This window comes from Salmo trutta, chromosome 21, assembly GCF_901001165.1.
Source record: "Salmo trutta chromosome 21, fSalTru1.1, whole genome shotgun sequence".
Lineage (NCBI taxonomy): Eukaryota > Metazoa > Chordata > Actinopteri > Salmoniformes > Salmonidae > Salmo > Salmo trutta.
In genome coordinates this window covers 14,896,504-14,923,126 of record NC_042977.1, presented here as the reverse complement: position 1 = coordinate 14,923,126, position 26,623 = coordinate 14,896,504, and the positions used below count along the sequence as shown (strand labels likewise).

At 43.0% G+C, this 26,623-nt stretch overlaps 1 protein-coding gene across 2 annotated transcripts; it reads right to left on the bottom strand.

The window, feature by feature from the left end:
- Window positions 1-1,043: 1,043 nt before the first annotated feature.
- Window positions 1,044-22,716, bottom strand: LOC115156765 (segment polarity protein dishevelled homolog DVL-3). Of its 2 annotated transcripts, none has more exons than XM_029704433.1 (15): window positions 22,132-22,716; window positions 9,286-9,355; window positions 8,085-8,221; window positions 7,707-7,819; window positions 7,293-7,425; window positions 7,068-7,158; window positions 6,330-6,399; window positions 5,936-6,075; window positions 5,392-5,468; window positions 5,116-5,183; window positions 4,833-4,982; window positions 4,410-4,541; window positions 4,031-4,198; window positions 3,675-3,896; window positions 1,044-1,995 (listed from the first exon to the last, which is right to left on the bottom strand). In XM_029704433.1, exons 1-15 carry the CDS (start codon window positions 22,290-22,292, stop codon window positions 1,616-1,618), a joined length of 2,112 nt encoding a protein of 703 aa, XP_029560293.1. In that variant the 5' UTR covers window positions 22,293-22,716; the 3' UTR covers window positions 1,044-1,615. The 2 variants fall into 2 exon arrangements, with proteins under 2 accessions (XP_029560293.1, XP_029560295.1); XM_029704435.1 differs by having other exon boundaries at window positions 8,100-8,221; window positions 22,132-22,292.
- Window positions 22,717-26,623: the final 3,907 nt, after the last annotated feature.

The following is a 26,623-nucleotide window of genomic DNA, read 5'->3' as shown; positions in this document are numbered from 1 at the left end:
CTTCTCTATATGTTCCTAGACCACTGTCACGACTGACAAACGTCATGGTCGAAACAAGGAACAAGGCTAGTTTATGTAGGATTCCTGGCAATGTAAAAAGTTTGTATGTACACATTCCTCTGTTTGTTAATAAAATAAAGATATGGGGGGGTTAAACTGAACTGGGAATGGGTAAACCGCACCCTGAAGATAAGCACATTGGTTATTTATTTTGCCTACTGCAGCAGGATATCAACACAAGTATTTTGTTTCCTGCACATTCAATTGTATCCCTACACAATGTAGGAATTCCACATCAGATTCATGTATGATGCAGACCTACCAAATTAATCTCAAAATACTTCAAGTTATGCTCCCATATCATATTCCCCTGATAAAAAAAAGTGTACTCAAATATAGACCTCCACATTTGGAAACTTTTTGATGATGCAGCAGGTCACCCAGTTCAAAGGAGGCTTGAACAAACAAAAAAATAGTAGACATGGTCAGGTCAAGCCTACGCACACATCTGCAAGCCATATTACCTTCACATTCCTTCTCAGACTGAAATTCCTTGCTTGTGCAAATAATGTCCCTACGCCCACCTGGAAAACTCCAGGTTTCTTGCGCGTGTGCGCACACACACACAAAACACAACACAACCAACTTAGAGTCATAAAACTATATTTATAAATAAAAATACATTTTCTCAAGAGTAGTGCAGTGTTTCCCAAACTCGGTCCTGGGGACCCCAAGGGGTGCACAATTTGCTTTCTGCCGTAGCACTACACAGCTGATTCAAATGATCAAAGGTTGATGATAAATTGATTATTTGAATCAGCTGTGTACTGCTAGGGCAAAACCCTAATTGTGCACCCCTTGAGGTCCCCAGGACCGAGTTTGGGAAACACTGGAGTAGTGTGAAAGAGTTGGTAAGAAAACTTAAGACGAAAATGTACTTTTAAAATCAGTCTAAGCTGGAAGCTCATGTTAAGTGTTGAAAAAGAAACTACATGTATCGGCAACCAGCTATGATAAAAACATAAGAACAGAAAAGGCCTCAATTCTTTTGCACTACATTATTTAACTTTTCATTCTTTTTCATAGTCATACAAACAAACAAAAGTACACATAAGGTTCAAAGGTTAGTGTTCATTTTCAAATTTTAGGTGAAAGGATGTATGGAGCGAGGAGTAAAAAAAAAAAAGTCTCTGGCGGACTAAGGTTGGGGAGGACAGGACGTGGAGCTAGAGAAAAGAACAAATGAAAAACATCCACGTAGAAAAGCGCCAAGTCATCCCCAGCTGTTCCCCAGGCCTCCCTCCCTGTTACGACCCAAGCACAACTCGTCTCACAGGGAGGAAAATGAGAAAAGGCGCTTTGATTCCATCTGCGAGGGTGGGGGGGGTTCTTCACTGAAGAAAGTATAGCGAATCAGATACACCCTCAGGAGCGCAAGAGGACATTTCCAGCAGGGTTGGGCTCAATTCCATTTCAATTCTGGCAATTCAAAAGGAAATTACATTGATCCCAACTGTGATTTTCTAGAGACTTCCTCCTCCTGTCTGTCCCCCTCAGCACGAAACAAAAATATCCCTAACCACCATTATGTGGTGCGCCTATGACATAACCTGCGTCACATGACGTCGACAAAGAACTCGCCGCGGTTGCCTACGGCCATGCGCAGGGACTGGCGGGAGCCGGTGAGCTCTGGGGGAGCGTTGGCCAGCTGTCGGCCTGGTGGGGCTCCTGGAGCAGCTGTGGCCAGGTGGGGGGGGTTAGGAGGCAGGCCTGGGGGGCCGTAGACCAAGCCAGGGCTGTAGGCCAGTGAGTGGGACGAGTGTGCGCTTCGATGGCTGTAGGAACTGCGGATGCTGCGCTCACTAGGGGCCACAGAGCGCTCGCTGGGGACCCGATGGCTCCTGATCTCTGATTCGCTGCCACTCCCACCCGACTTGTTGGAGCCCCCGGCACCGCCTCGGCCCTCAGTCTTACTGCAGTTGGAGCCGCTGCTCCCTGGAGACGGGAGCAAAACAAAGAAAGTGTGTTAGTATCCAAATACACTACATAACCAAAAGTAAGTGGACACCTGCTCGTCAAACATCTCATTCCAAAATGAAGGGCATTAATATAGAGTTGCCCCCCCCCCCCCTTTGCTGCTATAACAGCCTTTACTCTTCTGGTAAGGCTTTCCACTAGATGGTGGAACAATGCTGCAAGACTTGCTTTCATTCAGCCACAAGAGCATTGGTGAGGTGATGTTGGGCGATTAGGCCTAGCTTGCAGTCGGCGTTCCAATTCATCCCAAAGGAGTTCGATGGGGTTGAGGTCAGGGCACTGTGCAAGCCAGTCAAGTTCTTCCACACCGTTCTCAATAAACCATTTCTGTATGGACCTCGCTTGTGCACAGGGGCATTGTCATGCTGAAACAGGAAAGGCTTTCCCCAAACTGTTGCCACAAAGTTGGAAGCACAGAATCGTCTAGAATGTCATTGTATGTTGTATCATTAAGATTTCCCTTCACTGGAACTAAGAGGCCTAGCCCAAACCATTATTCCTCCTCTACCAAACTTTACAGTTGGGACTATGCATTGGGGCAGGTAGTGTTCTCCTAGCATCCGCCAAACTCAGATTCGTCTGTCGGACTGCCAAATGGTGAAGCGTGATTCATCACTCCAGAGAACGCGTTTCCACTGCTCCAGAGTCCAATGGCGGCGAGCTTTACACCACTCCAGCCGAAGCTTGGCATGGCGCGTGGTAATCTTAGGCTTGTGTGAGGCTGCTCGGCCATGGAAACCCATTTCATGAAGCTCCTGGCGAACATTTATTGTGCTGACGTGGCTCCCAGAGGCCGTTTGGAACGCTGTAGTGAGTGTTGCAACTGAGGACAGATGATTTTTACGAGCTACGCCCTTCAGCACTCGGCAGTCCCGTTCTGTGAGCTTGTGTGGCCTACCACTTCGTGGCTGAGCCATTGTTATGCCTAGACGTTTTCACTTCACAATAACATAACAGGACTTAGAGTTGACTGGGGAAGCTCTAGCAGGGCAGAAATTTGAAGAACTGACTTGTTGGAAAGGTGGCATCCTATGACGGTGCCACATTGAAAGTCACAGAGCTCTTCAGTGAGGCCATTCTACTGCCAATGTTTGTCTATGGAGATTGCATGGCGGTGTGCTCGATTTTATACACCCGTCAGCAACAGGTGTGGCTAAAACAGCCGAATACACTATTTATACTAAAGTATTTATCCTTCATACACGACTGCAAGTGTTTTATGAATGACTGGGTGTATGTTCTGGCTTTGCTGCGTCCATTATTGTATATGTTGAGTGAAAACACACATTAAAATTACATTATCTATTACTGCAATACTCCTGTCATTAATCTTATTTTTTCAAGTTTTTCTATATCATCATTTTACACTGTGAGCTCTGTCAGGCATGCTAGTGCAGTGATGTAAGAAGCAGTGACCCCGTTTTGGGGTAGGCTCATGGGAGAGCTATATGATTTATGCCTGGGCCAACAGATTCATTGATATTTACTGGCCAACATGTTCAAAAAATAATGTTACGATAGTATTATGATAGAATTTTTCACAAAGTGGCCGAAGTGTTGGTTAATTCAAACTAGTTCCCCCTCTCTTAGTGTCTGGGTATGATTGAATACCGCTGGTGAGTCCCAGCTCTCCTCACCTTCGCTGTGTTGGCTGCCAGCACTGCCCGCCCCTACTCCCGGGAAGCCCTGGGGCAGGTCGTGTTGGGGCTGGGGGTTGTAGGGGTGGGCGATGGAAAACTGGTAGGGCAGGGACATGGGCCAGGGGGCCGCCCCAGGGTGGGGCAGAGGGGGCAGGGTGTCCTGGTCCGACGCCCCGCCGCTGGAGCCATCATGGTCGTGCAGAGAGAGGTGGGTCATGTCTGAGAGAGAGAGAGAGAGATCGAGTTATCATGAATATCAATGTTGCCGTTTTGTCTGCAAACGCAGAAGGGCTAGGGACAAGGCGTCGTTTTCAAACCATGAAATACAATGAGGATCTAGTGAAAACGCTCACTGCCACAGAGGTCTCCGAAGGTGTAGTAGCATTGCTCAGAGAAGGTGATCTTGTTGACGGTGTGGCGGATGTAGCCGGCCTTGAGCAGGTTACTGGCGTACTTCCTTGCCTCCCGTCGGTCCGAGAATCCCTCCATGTGATGAAAGAGCCAGTCCACCACATCTGATCCTTTGGATACAGAAACACAAAACATATGAGTCTAGACACAAAATACACATTCCATGGCAATTAACCCACAAACTAGGTAGAAGAGACAAAGACAGACATAAAATGGGGGCATATAGAAAGACAACTAGACAAAAAGGAGAAAGTGAAAAACCAGAGGACAGGAAGACGGACGGTGAGAGAGAGACCGAGAGGAAAAGGAGAGTGAGCGTACCTATGAAGGCGTTGGCGATGGTGATCTTCAGCCACATCCTGTCTCGCACCTCCAGGCCCGACTCCGGGGAAGCCATGGCCTTGGCGACAGTTGACATGTCACTGTGGATGGACAGGTGGAAATCGTCGAAGCCTGCGAGGAGCAAAATCGGGAGGTGGGTTACTGGGCTTAGCGAAGGTAGGTATCGTGGTTTACAACGGGACAGTGCGGCAGTTTTGATAGGACGTAGGTCTTCCAGTGTATGGCAGTTTTGTGGGACTTTCAAATATTAGCTGAACTTGTGACAAACATTACATTATGTGCTCCTTCGCATACTAGCCTGTCCTCAACTGTAGATTTCATGACACAATAAAGCAAGATTGAGAGTGTTTTAAATACAGTTTAATTGGGTCAGTTTTGACAGGACCCAGGTGTGGGACTCACGTTCGGTCTCGGGGACAGAGCTGCCGATGGAGGAGCTGGTGGAGGTGACCGTGCTCATCGATGGGCTCATGCCATAAGCAGGGTACACCCCCGTCATCGCCGCAGTGTGGGACACCCAGGCAGCAGGGTCAATGGGCCGGATCGGCTCACCTGTCGGGGGAGAAAAACGAGGGGTTCGACGTAGTACACAGACTTCACAAAACACACACAAAAAAATTTAATAAAAAATAGTCTTACATTCGTGGGTGTGTTGTGAGAGGAAGCACGGCAGGTGAATACTCACTTCTTGGCAGAGCAAAGCAGCTCCGAGGGTTAGGGTCCCAGCACTTAGCCACAGTCAGAGTGATGGGGCTGTAAACAGAGTTTACACACACAGTTAACACAGAGCTGGCAATGCTCACAACGCCATGTTTATACAGCTTAGGCAAAGTGGCAAAACTTGCACCTGTCTTTTTACAGATGGAATACAACACCAAAAGATAGTGAAAGCTAAAAATACAGGTTTAATAAGTCCTAAGACTTGTGGCAACTTGAGTGTGTTTGTTGGTGTGTGACTCACCCTGGCTTGTGTACGATGTCCCTCAGCACTCGAACCGCGTCGTCGTTGTTCATGTTCTCAAAGTTGATGTCGTTCACCTGTTAGGAGGGCGGAGACAGTCTCTCAGTCTCTCTACGGCATTGTTCTGGGTAATTGTGGGCTGTTCTGGGTAATTGTGGGCTGTTCTGGGTGCTGAAATCAGTAGTTTTTGATAAAAACGTCATTTTATGTGACGTCAGCGCTCCAGTCCGCCCACAGTAGTTGCCCGCTCAACTCCATCGTAAATCGTGGGGTCGAGTTTAGCCGGGCTAAAGTGGGTCGTATTCATTAGGGTTCACCATAGCAAAATGCTTTGAAACTGAAAACAAAAACAAGCATTTTCTTATTGGACATGTTTAAGTAGATTCCTTCGCTTCAGTCGATTTTCTTCCATTTGGTACTTCGTACAACCCTGATTTGAACCGTTTGATCGCCCTGCTGTAATGTCCAATGGGAGCCACTTAAGTCACTCTGGTTTCAAGGCTGTCACAAAGAGTCCCAAACCCTCAAACATACGAGCACGCACCTGCAGTAGCATGTCTCCAGGCTCAATGCGGCCGTCTGCGGCCACCGCCCCTCCCTTCATGATGGAGCCGATGTAGATGCCCCCGTCGCCCCTCTCGTTGCTCTGCCCCACGATGCTGATGCCCAGGAAGTTATACTTCTCTACACACAGAGAGACAGAGAGAGGCAGAGAGGCAGAGAGGCAGAGAGAGAGAGAGAGGCAGAGAGGCAGAGAGAGAGAGGCAGAGAGAGAGAGAGAGAGGCAGAGAGAGAGAGAGAGAGGCAGAGAGAGAGAAAGACAATGAAAAAGAATGAGTGGTCAGGAGGACTATGTAAAGCTTTATTGCAAGTTATCAGGAAATAGAGGCAGCAGAATAGAGGGAGAGAGAGAAAGACAGCCACAGAGAAATACTTACCCATGTTCAGAGTGACAGTGATGATGTTCAGTGACATGGTGGAGTCTGTGACGCTGCTGAATGATGACGACTAGAAAGAGGGAAAAGGGGGCGAGAGAAGTAAGAAAGTGTGTGTGTGGCACCGGACGTGACCGGGGAGATTTTAATTTACTGGCCATTTGAGAAATAGATAGCGTAATGACTGGAAGTCTATGGGTAACTTCATACTGAACACAGAGCCACAAAAATGGTATCCACCAGTTCATCTGACTCTGGGGAAGTAGATAAAGGGCCTCATTGCCAAAATCACAAAGTATCCCGTTAACCACGTGACAATGATTAAGAGATGAAAACGTTGTTATTGAAATGAAACTGTTCCATGAAAACGCGCATATGAAAATCATAACTGGCACGCGGATCGGTAGAAATCGTAGGATAAACTGCATGCTTCCCTAAACTTTAAAGAACTCACGTGCCGCCTATGAAGTCTATAAAATATTTGCCTCCACGTTTCCATGGTCGGATTTTCAAGCAAGGGAAGACATGCCTCAAAATGTGAAGAACGTTTTCAAAATGCACACTGCCTCCCGCACACATTGTAAAGTGGTGGGTGACGCACTGATAGCCTGCCTACCGTTGTTTTGTTCTCCCGGTCAATTTGGCAGGCAACAATTATATTTATTGGCTTTTCATTTTATTTGGCCAAAAGCCAGCAATAACTGGCTAACGGAAACCCTGGCGTGTGTCTGCCCATCTCACCCTTTCCATGTTGGATGTTTTTGGTTTCCGGCGGCGCCGGCGGTGTCGCCTCATCAGGCGAGAGGAGCTCTGTTCTGTGGAACTGCTGAACCTGGGGGACAAAGTTCAATAGGGTTACGGTAAGGATAACCTGCGAGAACCAAAAGGTATTAAGTAAAATACACAGGAGGCAAGAAAGTGAAGGTTGGCGGAACGTTGCGTAATGGTTATCTAGGAAGTTCTCACCGGCTGGTGGCGTCGTCATCCTCAGAGTCGAAGCAGCTGGTGGACTCCAGCTCGCTGCTCATGAAGGACGAGCAGCTGTCGTATTGGCCCAGCTCCGCCCCTCGGCCCACCCGCGAGTAGCCATTCCTCCCACCTGCAGGGGGTGAGAGATGAGGTGACAAGAGTTACACAGGGGAGGGGCTCAGTTCCTAATCAGCCTCTGGGCACTTCATGTAGTTTGGATTGGTATAAAGCGATAGTAATAGCTCCACATTGCCCCTTGTTAGTCTGGGTGGAATATGGCTCATACACATATCCAACAACTAGGCTAGATCCCGTGTCACGCGGGGAACTGGACAGCATAGTTGAGAAATTCTGAGGAAGAGAGAGAAATTCTGAGTGAGAGGAACTGGGGGGCATAGACTGCTCTCTGACCGTGCTCACGCGTGTGTTTCCGGCGTGGTCGCTCCCTCGCTCTCCTCTGGGACACCATCGAGCCCGTCTCCGTCTCGTTGTCCAACGAGTCTCGTCCACCTGTGGCCTTCCCGCTGCAGTGAGAAATGGAGAGGGGGAGGAAAGGAGGGGGAGGAAAGGAGGGGGGGGGTCACAGAGGTCATTATTTTCCCATTGAGAAAATGTTGTGCTCACCGTTGCCATGGTTATTCAGCAGACATTAGAAGCACAATGGAGATTATTCATCACGACTAAGCCTATAAAGACACTCGGAGACAAACCCACTTACTCACATGCACAACATCTCTCACACACAGCCAAACAGAAATGCAAACGCACACAGCTAAACACACACACAACCTAGAGAGAACTGACTGATAAGAGGGGGGTCTGGACTCCCCGATGCCCCCAGTCCTCTCCAGGGGGGGTGGCGGCAACTCGGACAAACTCTGGACCACAGAGCCACCATCTGAGTGAGCACCGTCCCCCGACACCAGCTGAGGACACAGAGGTAGACAGACCAACTTTCAGACCCTAAGAATCATTCAAATTTGATTTACATGCACTACACAGCTATTTAATTTTATATTTTTTACAAATACATGTTACAGCAAGCCAGGTCTGTAACCTAGGTGACAGACAGACACCCTGGATACCAAACATTTCACTAGAACTTAATACATTTAGCCTGATCAGATTGGCCTTGCCTCTGTCTCTGCCTATCACACATCTAGACAGATTTTTGTTCTACCTCATGTTCTTTTCAGTCCTACATTGATGTCGATTACTGAACTGTTGGGTTTAGAGCTTGCCAGAAAGGCATTTCACTGCACTTGTGCACGTGACATTAAAACGGAGATGAACGCACAGAAACACGAACAGAGACGACTGTCATTCCTTTCCTGACCACGCACTGTACGGAATAAAGCCAATAACTAGGGCCCAGAGACTTCCCTAGTGATAGTAACAGGGTTGGCCTACCGCCTCCCCCTCCCCCCACACAAACCATTTCCTTCTTAAACAAACCCCTTCATTTCGCCGCTCTGTGACTTGTGATTCAATCTCCTCATTAGGCGCAGTGAAGCCCTTTATTTTGGAGTGATGTCTACGATCCTGTGATTTCAGTTTCTCTTAATCAGATCTCAAAACGGACAAACCGGGGATAAAGAGAGGCAGAGCAAAGAACCAGATGGCTCAGTCATGGAGAGATTGGATCATTGGTCCGTGTGTGAGATGAGAAATGTAGGAGTTTTACAGAGACATAAATAACTAGTGTATTTGGAAGGGAGTTAGAAAGATTGACGAGATACAGAATGCGTGAGAGAAACAGTGTGTGTGTGTGTGTGTGTGCCATTGTTATTCCTAACATCATTATGTAGTAATGATATTATCAAACAGATGGGCGGGGCTTCTCTCTAGGGACGGAGTGCTGTTTGGGGTCAATAGCAGCCCCAACAGATGGTTGTCATTGACAAACACTTAAGACAAAGATGAAGTGTGTGTGTGTGTGTGTGTGTGTGTGTGTGTGTGTGTGTGTGTGTGTGTGTGTGTGCGCGCTTACCCAAGATACCACACGGCCATTAAAACAAGGTAGTTTGGCATTGTCATCAGATATCTCTTCTTTCACTACCCTGCAAGGGAAAGAGAGAACAACATTGACTCACCATGTGTACACAAATGCTGGTAAGGAATGCACAAACACATAGAAACACTCCCAACAATAGGAAAACCGTCTAAAGTCCCTGCTTTGGACCAATACCACAAAGACATTCTAATAATTAGTATGATGGTAAAAACATATTGGCCTAACGCTTCCAGCTTCTGCACTCTCATTTGTTACATCACTGTGCTAGCTAGTTAAAATTTACCACACTGAACAAAAATATAAAACGCAACGTCAAAGTGTTGGACCAATGTTTCATGAAGCTGAAATAAAAGATCCCAGAAATGTTCCATATGCACAAAAAGCTTATTTCTCTCAAAACTGTGCACAAATTTGTTTACATCCCTGTTAGTGAACATTTCTCCTTTGCCAAGATAGTCCATCCACCTGACAGCTGTGGCATATCAAGAAGCTGATTAAACAGCATGATCATTACACAGGTGGACCTTGTGCTGGGGACAATAAAAAGCAACTCTAAAACGTGCAATGCCAGAGATGTCTCAAGTTTTGATGGAGTGTGCAATTGGCATGAAGACCGCAGGAATATCGACCAGAGCTGTTGCCAGAGAATTGAATGTTCATTTCTCTACCATAAGCCACCTCCAAAGTCGTTTGAGAATTTGGAAGTATGTCCAACCGGCCTCACGACCGCAGACCACATGTAACCACGCCAACCCAGGACCTCCACATCCGGTTTCTTCACCTGCGGGATGGTCTGAAATCAGCCACCCTGATGATACTATGGGTTTGCACAACCAAAGAATTGACCTGACTTAAGTGGGCAAATGTTCACATTCGATGGCCAATGGCACTCTGGAGAAGTGCGCTTCACGGATTAATCCCGGTTTCAATTGTACTGGGTAAATGGCAGACAGCGTACAGCGTTGTGTAGGCGAGCGGTTTGTTGATGTCAACGTTGTGAACAGAGTGCCCCATGGTGCTGGTGGGGTTGTGTTATGGGCAGGCATAAGCTACGAGCACAATTGCATTTTATTGACGGCAATATGAAAGCACAGAGATACCGTGACGAGATCCTGAGGCCCATTGTCGTGCCATTCATCCACCACCATCACCTCATGTTTCAGCATGATAATGCAAGATGCCATGTCACAAGGATCTGTACACAATTCCCAGAAGCTGAAAATGTCCCAGTTCTTCCATGGCCTTCATACTTACCAGACATGTCACCCATTGGGCATATTTGGGATTCTATGGATCGACGTGCACGACAGCGTGTTACAGTTTCCACCAATATCAAGCAAGTTCGCACAGCCATTGAAGAGGAGTGGGACTACATTCCACAATCAACAACTCTATGCTAAGGAGATATATCATGCTGCATGAGAAAAATGGTGGTCACAGGTACGGACTGGCTTTCTGGTTCTGATCCACGCCCCTACCTTTATTAAAAAGGCATCTGTGACCAACAGATGCATATCTGTATTCCCAGTCACAAGACATCCATAGATTAAGGCCTAATTTATTTATTTCAATTGAGCAATTACCTTATTGGAACTGAAACTCAGTAAAATCTTTGAAATTATTGCATATACATTTTTGTTCAATATGTATGTGTGTGTGGAGGTTAAACACAACAAAACAAACAAACCTGCAGTCTCAAATTCCAATCTAACACGATGTCAATAGAGTTCTTCAATGCAATTTGCAGACCGGTTTGAAATCAAATACAGTACCAGTCAAAAGTTTGGACACACCTACTCATTCAAGGGTTTTTCTTTATTTTTACTCTATTGTAGAGTAATAGTCAAGACATCAAAACAATGAAATGACACACAATGGAATCATGTAGTAACGAAAAAAAGTTTCAAACAAACCAAAATATTTTATATTAGAGATTCTTCAAAGTAGCTACCCTTTGCCTTGATGACAGCTTTGCACACCCTTCGCATTCTCTCAACCAGCTTCATGAGGTAGTCACCTGGAATGCATTTCAATTAACAGATGTGCCTTGTTAAAAGTTAATTTGTGGAATTTCTTTACTTCTTAAAACTTCTTATGGCTTGGGGGCAGTATTTCAACATCTGGATGAGAAGCGTGCCCAAAGTAAACTGCCTGTTACTCAGGCCCAGAAGCTAGGATATGCATATAATTAGTAGATTTGGATAGAAAACTCTAAAGTTTCCAAAACTGTTAAAATAATGTCTGTGAGTATAACAGAACGGATATGGCAGGCAAAAACCTAAGGAAAATCCATCCAGCAAGTGGGATTTTTTTGATGTGGGTGGTTTTCAATTGAATGCCTATAGAGTATCTAATGGGTTAGGACCCATATTGCAGTTCCTATGGCTTCCACTAGATGTCAACAGTCTTTAGACATTGTTTCAGGCTCAAGTAAGCAAAGAGATATGACAGTCCATCATTACTTTAAGACATGAAGGTCAGTCAATATGGAACATTTCAAGAACTTTGAAAGTTTATTCAAGTGCAGTCGCAAAAACCATAAAGCGCTATGATGAAACTGGCTCTCATGAGAACCGACACTGGAAAAGAAGACCCAGAGTTATCTCTGCTGCAGAGGATAAGTTCATTAGAGTTAACTCCACCTCAGATTGCAGGCCAAATAAATGCTTCAGAGTTCAAGTAACAGACACATCTCAACATCAACTGTTCAGAGGAGACTGCGCGAATCAGACCTTCACGGTCGAATTGCTCAAGAGAAACCACTACTAAAGGACACCAATAATAAGACACTTGCTTGGGCCAAGAAACACGAGCAATGGAAATTAGACCGGTAGAAATCTGTCCTTTGGTCTGATGTCCAAATTTGCGATTTTTGGTTCCAACCACAGTGTCTTTGTGAGACGCAGAGTAGGTGAACGGATGATATCTGCATGTGTGGTTCCCACCATGAAGCATGGAGGTGGTAACATTGCTGGTAACATTGCATGTGACTTATTTAGAATTCAAGGCACACTTAACCAGCATTGCTACCACAGCATTCTGCAGCGATACGCCATCCCATCTGTTTTGTGCTTAGTGGGACTATCATTTGTTTTTCAACAAGACAATGACCCAAAACACACCTCCAGGCTGTGTAAGGTCTATTTGACCAAGAAGGAGAGTGATGATCACCTGGCCTCCACAATCACCTGACCTCAACCCAATTGAGATGGTTTGGGATGAGTTGGACCGCAGAGTGAAGGAAAAGCAGCCCACAAGCGTTCAGCATATGTCGGAACTCCTTCAAGACTGTTGGAAAAGCATTCCTCATGAAGCTGGTTGAGAAAATGCCATGAGTGTGCAAAGCTGTCATCAAGTGAAAGGGTGGCAACTTTGAAGAATCCAAAATATATTTTGATTTGTTTAAACACTTTTTGTTACTACATGATTCCATTGTCATTTCATAGTTTTGATGTCTTCACTATTATTCTAAAATGTAGAAAAAAGTAAAAAAATAAAAATAAATAACAAAAATGGAATGGGTAGGTGTCCAAACTTTTCACTGGTACTGTATATGAACCCCTCAATCCTGACCCTCAGAGGAGTTGGAATTCTACCAGGAGCTCAATCTGGCAAAATACTTTGTATTTCTCCACTGTCTTGCTAGACAGCTAGGCATAAAGGCGTCAGCAAGCTTCAGTTAGGCTGGTGCCTAACCATACTCAGACAGGCAAAACAAATGAGTGTGCTCGCATACTCCCTTAAAAAGATCTTCGCCTGAAAAACAAGGAAAAAAATGGCAATAGTACTATTTGTCAATTTTGAAACACTTCCTCAAGAGAGTCAGAATTAATTGAAGATGACTCAATAAATCTTAGTTGCGCAATTTTACATCTAAGATATGTGGAGCAGTATTTCTCAAGTGAAAAAAAATGTGCATATGCGATTTGTCTCGTTGAATGACAACAAACCCTTCATTGAATAATCCCTACCGTTGACCAATCACCGGAGCTACGACTTCGACCGACATCGGACTTGCCTCGATAAAAAATGTGAGCATGAAAAAAATAAATAAAAAAAGAACCTTGCCGAACACCAAAACAAACAAAAATATCACTAAATGTTACATGCGGATGCCTTAAGCCATTCTCCAAAACAGACCATTGAAGTGTTTCACTTAACTAAAGTGGTCCACACTGAGGTAACTTATTTCTGACATGGCTCTGATATAGAGCCTACCGTATTTTAAAACACCCAAACACTTTATCCAAAGCACATTCCTGATGTTAAAGTGATAGTTCACTCAAAAATCTAAGTGAAGACATTTTCTGTGATGGAATGGGAGATGGACTCATTTGAGACTAGAGGTTCCTTTCTCATTTCAGACATGTTTCATGCGTAAGGGCTGGCTTGTAAACAAGCCAGTGAAAAACATGGCATTCCAGAGTAAGTGACCGGCCATTGGGTCCAACCAGTCTGCATTCCTTTATGACAACAACAGAAAGAAAGAGGAGACCATTATTGTGGTCCTTTCTCCCTTAATGCATGTGTCAAACAAGTTTAAAGTTGGTCAAAATGTCAATACCATGTGAATTGACTTACCATATGCCGGTTTTCAACGTATTGGACAGCTATGAAGAAGCAAGAAGCTGAAAATGTACAACTGTTTCATTAGAACTACAACTCCCACCAGCAGCATACTGCATGTCTCATTTTCGACAGCTTGCCGGTCTACACATTCACACACACACACACACACACACACATATATATATATAAATAAAAGCCACAGCATAATCGAATATAATACACCGTCCTGTGAGTCCTCAACTCGAGCAGGTACGCTTGAGCATGCTAACAAGGCTGCAGGAGTTGTGGTTGAAAATATACTTTTCTAACTTTCACAAATGTTTCTAAAGTGTTTCCCCTATATTCACGCTGCTTCTAAATCGTTGCAACCACTCCAAAGAAATATGATTAAAAAACTGATCTAATAGTATGTCAAACTGCCTGGAAGCCACGTCAGCACAATAACTGTTCGTCGGGATCGTCATGAAATGGGTTTCCATGGCCAAGCAGCCGTATACAAGCCTAAGATCACCATGCACAATGCCAAGCTTCGGCTGGAGTGGCGTAAAGCTCGCCACCATTGGACTCTGGAGCAGTGGAAACTCGTTCTCTGGAGTGATGAATCAAGCTTCACCATCTGGCAGTACGACGGACGAATATGGATTTGGCAGATGCCAGGAGAACGCTACCTGCCCGAATGCATATTGCCAACTGTAATGTTTGGTGGAGAAGGAATAATAGACTGGGGCTGTTTTTTCATGGGTCGGGTTAGGCCCCTTAGTTCAAGTGAAGGGAAATCTCCACGCTACAGCATACAATGACTTTCCAGACGATTCTGTGCTTCCAACTTTGTGGCAACAGCTTGGGGAAAGCCCTTTCCTGTTTCAACATGACAATGCCCCCGTGCACAAAGCGAGGTCCATACAGAACTGGTTTGTTGAGATCGGTGTGGAAGAACTTGACTGGCCTGCACAGAGCCATGACCTCAACCCCATCGAACAACTAATCACCCATCAAACCAAACACTGCATTCCACAATAAAAACCTCATACCAACGGTCAAGCATGGTGGTGGTAGTGTGATGGTTTGGGGATGCTTTGCTGACGACTTGCCTCAACAGAAGGAACCAATAATTCTGTTCTCCATCAGAGAATTATACAGGAGAATGTCAAGCCATCCATCCGTGAGCTGAAACGCAGCTGGGTCATGCAGCAAGACAATGATCCAAAACACACAATCAAGTCTACATGAAAATGGTTAAAAAGCTATGAACTTGACGTTTTGGAATGGCCTTGTCAAAGTTCAGATCTAATCCCAATTGAGATGTTGTGGCAGGACTTGAAATGAGCAGTTCGTGCTTGAAAACCCACAAATGTCGTTGAGTTAAAGCAGTTCTGCATGCAAGAGTGGGCCAAAATCACCCCACAGCGATGTGAGAGACCGATCAACAACAGCATTTGGTTGGAGTCATTACAGCTAAAGGTGGCACACCAGTTATTGAGTGTAAGGGGGAAATTACTTTTTCACAAAGAGGATTTGGGTGTTGTATAACTTCGTTAATTAAATAAATAAAATAAGTACTTTTTTTTGTTATGAGTAAACTCATGTTCCCTTTATATAATATTAGGTTTTGGTTAAAGATCTGATAACATTCAGTATCAAAAATATGCAAAAACAGAAATAAATCAGAAAGGGGAAAATACTTTTTCATGGTGGATTTAGACGGATCCAATGCAAAAAACAGATACGGTACCTCTAGCATAAACTGCCGGATTTTGATAGGTATTTAGGCACCAGTGCGTCAATCGCCTCTAGGGAGTAATAACAGCAACATTTTGCCTCTGCGACCAAGAGGTCGGCCTCTAAAATTTCAGTCGGAGACAGAGCCATTGGCCACACCCCCCCTGTGCCCTCAGAACAGCCTCAATTCGTCTGGGCATGGACTCTACAAAGTGTCGAAACAGTTCCACATGGATGCTGGCACATGTTGACTCCAATGCTTCCCACAGCTGTGTCAAGTTGGCTGGTTATCCTTTGGGTGACGGACCATTCTTGATACACACAGGAAACTGTTGAGCATGAAAAACCCAGCAGCGTTACAGTTGACACAAGTTGACTGCAGGTATTTACTTCAAAAGTATCAACAAATATTAATTTATTAAAAAACTTCAAAGAAATTGTTTCAATGGTATTGAAAAAAACATCCCGTGGCTATTTACAAATACCCCGGTATAGGGTATATACGGTATACCACCCAAGTCTATTAGCAGAATGTTCCTAATGTTTTGTACACATATACAGTGGCTTGGCATTTTTCCTATTTTGTTGCCTTACAACCTGGAATTAAAATGGATTTGGGGGGGGGGGGGGGGGTGTATAATTGGATTTACACAACATGCCTACCACTTTGAAGATGCTAAATATTTTTTATTGTGAAACAAGAAATAAGACAAAAAAACAGAAAACTTGAGCATGCATAACTATTCACCCCCCCAAAGTCAATACTTTGTAGAGCCACATTTTGCCGCAATTACAGCTGAAAGTCTCTTGGGGTGTCTCTATAAGCTTGGCACATCTAGCCACTGGGATTTTTGCCCATTCTTTAAGGCAAAACTGCTCCAGGTCCTTCAAGTTGGATGGGTTCCGCTGGTGTACAGCAATCTTTAAGTCATACCACAGATCCTCAATTGGATTGAGGTCTGGCCTTTGACTAGGCCATTCCAAGACATTTAAATGTTTCCCCTTAAACCACTCGAGTATTGCTTTAGCAGTATGCTTAGGGTCATTGTCCTGCTGGAAGGTGAATCTCCGTTCCAGTCTCAAATCTCTGGAAGATTGAAACAGGTGTCCCTCAAGAATTTCCCTGTATTTAACGCCATCCATCATTCCTTCAATTCTGACCAGTTTCCCAGTCCCTGCCAATGAAAAACATCCCCACAGCATGATGCTGCCACCACCATGCTTCATGGGATGGTGTTCTCAGGGTGATGAGAGGTGTTGGGTTTGCGCCAGACATAGCGTTTTCCTTGATGGCCAAAAAGCTCAATTTTAGTCTCTCACATGTCCTTTGGTGAACACCAAACATGTTTGCTTATTTTTTTTCTTTAAGCAATGGCTTTTTTTCTGGCCACTCTTCCGTAAAGCCCAGTGTGGAGTGTATGGCTTAAAGTGATCCTATGGACAGATACTCCAATCTCCACTGTGGAGTCTTGAAGCTCCTTCAGGGTTATCTTTGGTCTATTTGTTGCCTCTCTGATTAATGCCCTCCTTGCCTGGTCTGTGAATTTTGGTGTTCAGCCCTCTCTTGGCAGGTTTGTTGTGGTGCCATATTATTTCCATTTTTTAATAACGTATTTAATGGTGCTCCGTGGGATGTTAAAAGTTTCTGATATTTTATAACCCAACCCTGATCTGTACTTCTCCACAACTTTGTCCCTGACCTGTTTGGAAAGCTCCTTGGTCTTCATGGTGCCCCTTTTTGCAGACTCTGGGGCCTTTCAGAACAGGTGTATATATACTGAGATCATGTGAAACCTAAATGAAGTCCACCTGTGTGCAATCTAATTATGTGACTTCTGAAGGTAATTGGTTGCACCAGATCTTATTTAGAGGCTTCATAGCAAAGGGGGTGAATACATATGCACGCACCCCTTTTCCGTTTTTTATTTTGTAGAATTTTTTGAAACAAGTTCTTTTTTTCATTTCACTTCACCAATTTGGACTATTTTGTGTATGTCCATTACATGAAATCCAAATAAAAATCAAATTTAAATTACAGGTTGTAATGCAACAAAATAGGAAAAACGCCAAGGGAGATGAACACATGTATAAAGGCACTGTAGTGGCAATGGCAGAAGTCCGACTGACAACTTTACTTGACAATGTCAAGCTCTTTCCAAAAAGCCTAATCTCTGATGAAGCAAGCTAAATGACACATTGTTTGCTTAGCTAACTAGCTACATTCCAAATGGATGGGCTAACGTTACACTCAATTATATGAAATTACATGATCAATTTATGTTTACTGATCATGAAAAGCATGCAGTTACTTGCTGTGTAACTCTGATAAAGCTAAATGTTGAATAATCTGAAAAGTTGTGGAGCTAGTTCTGACTACCCTTTGATCATGACTCAGTTCCATTACACATCAGAGTCATTGGACGATGGAGTCTTTATTACGGGGAGTTCTGTTAAGAGCCCCGACGCTCGGTCTGAACATTAACACGCATCGCTTGCGGTAAGGTTTTGGAAGCATACGGACCTTATCTTTCATATCAGCGAGAAATAATGATAAAAAAACATGAAATTGATACACACCTTTATAGGGTTACGACAGTGTATTTTGCATTTGCAAAATAATTTAGATTTCTAGAGCTGTATCGCAATGAGAATCATTCACATTTCAAATGTAACGCTCTGCACCGTAGAATACGGTTACAACCTGTTGGGGCTAGGGGGCAGTATTTGCACGGCCGGATAAAAAACATACCCGATTTAATCTGGTTACTACTCCTGCCCAGTAACTAGAATATGCATAGAATTAGTAGATTTGGATAGAAAACACTCTAAAGTTTCTAAAACTGTTTGAATGGTGTCTGTGAGTATAACAGAACTCATATGGCAGGCCAAAACCTGAGAAGATTCATGCAAGAAGTGGAAATCTGATTTGTGGAATCACCTTCAACACTTTGCCTATGAAACACACCGTCAGTTAGGATTCATTTAGCACTTCCTAAAGCTTCCACTAGATGTCAACAGTCTTTAAAGTGGTTTGAGTCTTCTCTGGTAAAAACTGACCAAACGAGAGGCCTGGAAAGTTGGTCATAGAGTGAGGGCCATTACTACTATGACGCGGGCGCCCGTGGGTACCCTTTCGTTCCGAAACGTTTAGTAAGACAATGCAATCGTCCGCCTTGAATATTATTGAAGCTCTGATTGAAAAAGGCCCTAAAGATTTATGTTATACAACATTTGACATGTTTGAACGAACGTAAATATATATTTTTTGCACATTCGTGACGACAAGTCCCATGCGACTCGTACATTATGAGTAGCCTTCAGAACGCGCTAACAAGAAGGAGCTATTGGGACATAAATTATTAACTTTTTCGAACAAAACTAAATTTGTTGTGGACCTGGGATTCCTGGAAGTGCCTTCTGATGAAGATAATCAAAGGTAAGGGAATATTTACAATAGTATATTTGATTTTAGATGGTTCCAAGATGGCGCTAACCTGTATCGCCTAGCCTATTTTTCTGAGCATAGCACCTCGTTTATTGCAAAGTGTTATTTCCCAGTAAAGTTATTTTTAAATCTGGCAATGCGGTTGCATTCACGAGATGTTAATCTATAATTCTTTGAATGACAATAAAACATTTTAATAATGTTTTCGAATAGTAATTTTGTAAATTGTAGCGCTGATTCACCGCAAGCATTTGAGGGAAAATATTTTCTGAACGTCACGCGCCGATGTAAAATGCTGTTTTTATATATAAATATGAACTTTATCGAACAAAAAATGCATGTATAGTGTAACATGATGTCCTAGGAGTGTCATCTGATGAAGATTGTCAAAGGTTAGTGCTGCATTTAGCTGTGTTTTGGGTATTTGTGATGCATGCTAGTTGCTTTGAAAATGGCTGTGTGATTATTTTGGGCTGGGTACTCTCCTAACATAATCTAATGTTTTGCTTTTGCTGTAAAGCCTTTTTGAAATCGGACAACGTGGTTCGATTCAGGAGAGGTGTATCTATAAAATGGTGTAAAATAGTCACATGTTTGAGAAATTGAAGTTATAGCATTTATGAGGTATTTGTATTTCGCGCGATGCGATTCCACTGGCTGTTGACTAGGGTGGGACGCAAGCGTTAATATTGTGGATAGTTAGATTGATATAATAGTTTGATTAAAACATGTACATGCTTTGCAAAAAGAACAATTTCCATAATAATCCTGTTTACACGGACACATCTGAAATCAGGCTACCGGATGGCACTCTGATAAATGCAGAAAATCGCATGTTTTACCACAGCAACCATGTTATTTTTAGGAAGCATATTTGATTCAGAGGTCAGACATATAGTTCGCATCTGAAAACTACTTTAAGACACACAGATTTAGGTGTTTCGAACTTACTTCACTCGCACTAAAGAGGGAGGCTCGCTCGGCTGGTGCTAGCACATGCACAGATCAAATACACAGCTGGAACGCCGATTAAGGCATTTACATGTCTTCGTAATTTGAAAGATTGATCAGAAAACCAGGTGTTTTAATCGACGTATGCTTACTTAGATTTTGAACTTACGCCGATTAGCCCCATAGAGTTGATGTCCGCGCCCCCGTGCAAATATAATTAGCATAATAATAAAATCTGTCCGTTTAAGCTAGAGATAGTTTTTTGCATTGGAAGTGTCTCAATTCACCACATCCACCGATGTCACACTTCCGCATCTGTGGTGAAAGGTCACAGAGTTAGAGCTTTGTTGGTCAGACCATAAGACATCCCGAAAATCAGTCTTCCAACACAATCTGTAGCGTCCAAATGGTTTGGCCTACGCCTCTATGGAAAAATGTGACTCTCACGAACACCATGGTGTTTTCCGTTTTGCTCTAAGACCCCCACACGCGTCTTGGGACTCGTTTGAAGTCGGTACAGCCAATCTGCCAACTTCTGTCTGTAGCGTCCGAAAAGTTTGGGCTACACACTAATGGAACACACCCTCTGTGGAGTTTTGTTCTAGGACACCCATGGGCCTCACAAGACTCATCTGAAGGTCTCCTGGTATTAGTTGAAAAAAATGAATGGAAATATATATGGAGACTGTTTAGTGCCAAAAGTATGGGGTTAAATACATGTTAAAAATAAAAAATAAATTCAATGTTTCCTGATCTTTCTTTTATCTCTCAGATATAGGACAGACACTTAAAAACAAACTTCCTTTCAATTTTTTTTTGGGGGGGGGGACTATCTGTTCCATGTAGCAAATCTGTTATTCAATGCATTTGTATGTGCTAATCGCAGTAAGGCCAAATAAAGGTTATCAAATAAATATGTATATTTTTTATTATACTTCAAGGGGTGTTAAAATTCTAAATCAAATAGCTAAATGATCCTTGGTATGACCTTAAAACAATTCCATATAGCTTAGTAGAACCACCCTTCCAGTAGACAGGCCATAGACTGCAATGGGTTTTAAAATAAGCAGAGGAAGATGTTTGCATGACTATTGCATAATCTGCCTACTGCCATAATCAGTTTAATATTGAATTATTACTGTGCATGTAAACGTACTCATTGTGACGTTTTATTACTAACCAACTATGTAAGAACTATGTGCAGGTGATTAAGTTGCACACATCACCAGTAGATTGAAAATATGCACCTCTTCTTGCAAAAAAAAACAATTCAATGTTTCGGTTGCTAGTAAGTGTTTATTTATACTTTTTTTGGAAGTACATACAGGCCTTAACGGCAGTAAATTATGATAGTTGCTGGCGTATTTGTTGAGTAAAGAATGTATTTTGACATAATGCTCGCAGAGTTGGTGAATGGTAGCTTGAATTGTAGTTTTCTGGGCAGAGAGGAGATCGATTATTGGGAATTTTGACTGTGTATGGCTGTAACGATTATGGCATTTTGGGTAACATTAATTGTAATGCAAATGGCCACGGTTATTGTCAAATGTATTATTTTTATTCCAAAATGTTTTGAGCTTGTTGTAATGCATCTTTTAAAAATACAACACAGCTTTAACGACAGCTCGAAAATTCATGGTTTTGACCGCTGGGAACTTCTAGAAATTACTATAGTTTCTCCTTGCCTGCAGTTCTACTCCTAAAATTATGTACAGTAAAATAAGTAACTGCTATTGGGTAAATTATATTTACTTGAAAATTACGTTAAATCCACCCTACTAAAATAAATGTATTAAAACGACTACATTACTTTGGTCATGGCTATTACCCATAATTGTCGGTTACACGATGATGTATTAACGTTAATTCTGCCAGACCTAACTTTGTGGCTGTTGTAGCTAACTTACGTTAGTCACAACCAAAAGAAACAGGGCAGAGACGAATAATGCTAAACAAAGGAATAAAACTCAAGCCATGATCATCATTCATGAGGATGAACATTGAGACGTTGGTTAGTTGGCTATAGTAACAGTTTTGAAAAAGATTATGATTATTTCATCTGTGGTTTAGACTGAAAGTATAGCTCCCTACATACAGTAGTTATCTACCATAATACGCTGCTTGATAATAATGCTCACCCAAAATCGTCATCCATAGATTTGAAGAAGAACTTGTAGTTGGGTTTCTTCAGAACATTTTTGAAGTCCGCAAGTGTGACCCTGTCCGCGGGCACTGCCAATTTGACCAGGTAGGGTGTTTCCTGGTCGTCGAGGTGATATATGACTTTGGTCTCCCCCATTGTGGGTTGCTGGGGCGAGGCAGGCAGGGTACATCAAGCCGCGGGCCTGGATGGCTCCCTCTCGGGCCCCGGCTCCCCGTGGTGCTGATTCCCCCGGCTTTCTGGCTAGCCAGCAACCTAGCTTCTAGTTGTTCTTTTGAATCCTATTAGCTAACGTTAGCTAGCTAGCTATTCAGAAGCACCTTGCTCCACAAAGGTCCAGCCAGACGACGACTGATTAGCTATGTACCCTGATATTATTTTACCAATTTGAAAAGGAGCCAAATGCGTGTAACTACTTTCAAATCTTAGCTAAATGTGAATTTACGCAGTCGTTTTTCGAGCTAGCTAGCAGTTATTTTGTTGAATACACACGAAGAATCCTTCCTCCCGAGTTCAGAATGCAGTCTACAAAAACAAACACCAACCCAAACCCAAAAGTTCTCCCTCTATCGGAGAGGAGGGAAGAAAAATAATTGACTTGGTTTAAAGGGAAATTGCGCCACTTTTGAACCTTCTATTCATAATCTCCAGCACTAAACCCGTCTACATATGTGAAAACAGCGCGTTTCTATGATCTGTGGTTAATAATATAAGGTCCTAATGTGCTTCTCTGTGACATCACAGGGTAGGATTAAAAGTAAAAAAACAAAAAAAAACAGGGATTTTCAAAATATGCAAGGAGTTTCTAGCCCAAAGGAAGGTATTTTCTTGCTCCCCACCGTTAATCTCTTAGTAATATTTTTCTACAAAATGTAGAAATGCACCGTTTTCACATTATGTTGATATTCCAGTGGAGGCTTCTCAGAGGAGGAAGGGGAGAACCAACCTCCTCTGGGAATTTCATTTAAAAAAAAATTGTGATAAAACTATGCTAAATATATTCACGTCACCAAATAATTGATTAAAACACACTGTTTTGAATGTCTACAGTAGCCTCAGCAGCACTCTATAGGGTAGCGTCACCCTTACAAAAATGTACCATGGTAGTAAAATGAAAAAAATACCATGTTTTTTGGGTCAACTACCATGGCAGGAAAATACCATGGTACTAGTGCAAATACCATGGTATTTTCCTGCCATTGTAGTGACTAAAAAACATGATAGTACCATGGTAGTTTATTCATTGTACTAACATGGCATTTTCCTGCCATGGTAGTGTCACGTCCTGGCCAGTATAAGGGTTAATTAGTATTGTAGTTTGGTCAGGACGTGGCAGAGGGTATTTGTTTTATGTGGTTCAGGGTGGTGTGTTTGTTAAAAGGGCATTTGATTTAAGTATTCCGGGGTTTTTGGGCACTGTTTGGTTTTCATGTATTCTATGGTTAGTTTAGTGTGTGTGTTTCTATGTTGAGTTAATTGGGGTTGGACTTCCAATTGAAGGCAGCTGTTTGGTGTTGCCTTTGATTGGAAGTCCTATATTAGTTGGGTGTGTTTGTCTTGTATTTTGTGGGAGATTGTTCTGTGTTTAGCCTTGTGCCTTACCAGACTGGTTTTTTTTGTCGATCGTATTTCTGTTTGTTATTTTGGTGTTCATTTTGATAGTTAATAAAAGTCAAGATGAGCCTGCACATACCTGCTGCGTTTTGGTCCTCCTTCACCGACGACAACCGTGACAGAATCTCCCACCTCACCAGGACCAAGCAGCAGAGGAACGAGGAGGAAGGATGGACGTGGGCAGAGCTAAGGAGGAGCGTTTCCAGGGTGATGGAGGAGTTTAGGGAGACCGAGAGGCACCCCCAATAATTTTTTAGGGGGGGGGCACAAGGGCTGTTTGACGGGGCAGGAGCTGCCCGCCAGTCAACAGTTGTCGGAGCTGCCCGGACTGCCCCGAGCTGCCAGACTGCCCCGAGCTGCCGGACCGCCCCGACAGCCAGGAACGGCCTGCACCTGAGCCACTTCCAGGATAGGTGGGTTGGGGAGGGAGGGTGTAGCACCGTGCCGTCGGTGACGGCAGCCACCCTCCCGTCCCTCCCTTATTGTTTAGGGGTTATTGTTTATGGGTTTTTTGTTGGTGTTTTTCTGTTGGTAGGTGCATTCCGGGGACTGCACCTTGAGGGGGGGGTACTGTCACGTCCTGACCAGCAGATGGAGCTAGTGCTTTAGTTTTGGGGTCAGGACGTGGCATGTTTGTGTTGGGAATGTTTGTGTGGATGATTGGGACTTCCAATTGAAGGCAGGTGTGTATAGTTGCCTTTGATTGGAAGTCCTATATAGGTGTGTGTTTTTCTTTGGGGTTGTGGGTGGTTGTTTTTACACTGCGTGTATAGCCTGTAAAACTGCTACTGTTGTCACCGTCATTGGGTTTTTCAAGTGGATGCTCTACTCCTTTTTTTGGTAATAAATAACCATGAGTATTCACATACCTGCTGCGCCTTGGTCCATTCATGAAGACAACTGTGACAGGTAGTGAACAAAAACATTTGTTTCATTGTACTAGCTACCACTTTCAACTATAAAGTGGTGGAAAAAGTACCCAAATGTCATACTTGCGTAAAAGTAAAGATACCTTAATAGAAAATGACTCAAGTGAAAGTCACCCAGTAAAATACTACTTGAGTAAAAGTCAAAGTATTTGGTATTAAATATACATAAGTATCAAAAGTAAATGTAATCGCTAAAATATACTTTATCAAAAGTATAAATAATTTCAAATTCCTTATATAAAGCAAACCAGAAGGCATCATTTTCTTGTATTTTTTTTACGTTTACGGATAGCCAGGGGCATGCTCCAACAATCAGACATCATTTACGAACAAAGTATCTGTTTAGTGAGTCTGCCAAATAGAGAGAACCAGGGATGTTCTCTTGATAAATGTGTGAATTAGGCAAGTTTCCTGTCCTGCTAAGCACTCAAAATTCAACGAGTACTTTTAAGTGAAAGGGAAAATGTATGGAGTAAAAAGTACATGATTTTCTTTAGGAATGTAGTGAAGTAAAAGTTCAAAAATATAAATAGTGAAGTACAGATACCCAAAAAAACACTACTTAAGTAAAAATACTTGAAAGTAATACTTAAGTACTTTACACCACTGGAACCATGGATTTGCCAAGGGGAAATAAAGGTTAAATGTAGTTTTTTTTTTTACAAAAATGGTAGTACAATAAAAACAATACCATGGTTTTGTACTAGCAGCATGTAGTGAAACATGAAAGCATGGTAGTTGTTTACCATGCTTTTTGGGGTAGCGACCAAAAACATCGTAATTTATGGTACTCACATAATGCAACATTGACTTCTCGCTCTGCAATAGGCCTAGTACCTACCCTCTTATACCCCTTTAGCTTATAGTGAAAAACCACAACACATGGTCTAGTAGTGTACCCTCTTAAACCTTGGGACCTGGATAGCATATGGTGAGAAGAATGAATTGAGTCTGAAACCATGATTTAAAATAGCTAGTTTATCTGGTGCATCTCTCTTCAAAACAGTTTTCAGTTGGCTCTCTCACATTCAACAGACTTGGCTACTCTTACAGTACAATTCTACATAGTGACACACTAAACAAACAATTTGTAAAATGGTATTAATTAGCATTTTATCTCATAGATACATTATCATCATGTAATTCTCAACATATCCCTAAAAACAGCAAGTTACAATGTTTCCCTTTTTTTACACTGTGTGAACTTCATTGGTCCTGTCGCCATGACTACGACAGGCAAGCTTGACTGGAGCTAACTTTAGTCTTCTATGCTAACAGACTTTTAATAATTAAACTATCAAAACATAAAAAAATGACAATTATATCATTACACTCCACTTAACTTGGTGTTTCATATTCTATGCTTTATAACTCGCCCACCGTGATGAAAACGTTTCAAATATTTTGTTTAACTGCTGCTTCTCTCTTTAGTTTTCAGTTGGTTTGGCTCTCTCATTCAAGTTACTCACCGACAAGGCAGGCTAGCACGAGAGACACTAGAGTGAGAGCGCGTGAAGCAACCACTAGGCTCCGTCTGCGGCCCGAAATAAGCACAACACCCTTTAACTATAAATACTGTAAATGATTACAAAATGCCAAAGATTAGGCTACAATACATTATATATACACAAGTATTTGGACACCCTTCAAATTAGTGAATTTAGCTATTTCAGCCACACCCGTTGCTGACAGCTGTATACAATTGAGCACACAGCCATGCAATATCCATAAACAGACATTGGCAGTAGAATGGCCTTACTGAAGAGCTGTGACTTTCAAGGTGGCACCGTCATAGCATGCCACCTTTCCAACAAGTCAGTTCTTCAAATTTCTGCCCTGCAAGAGCTGCCCCGGTCAACTGTAAGTGCTGCTATTGTGAAGTGGAAACATCTAGGCAACACAAGCTCACTGAGTGCTGAAGCTCGT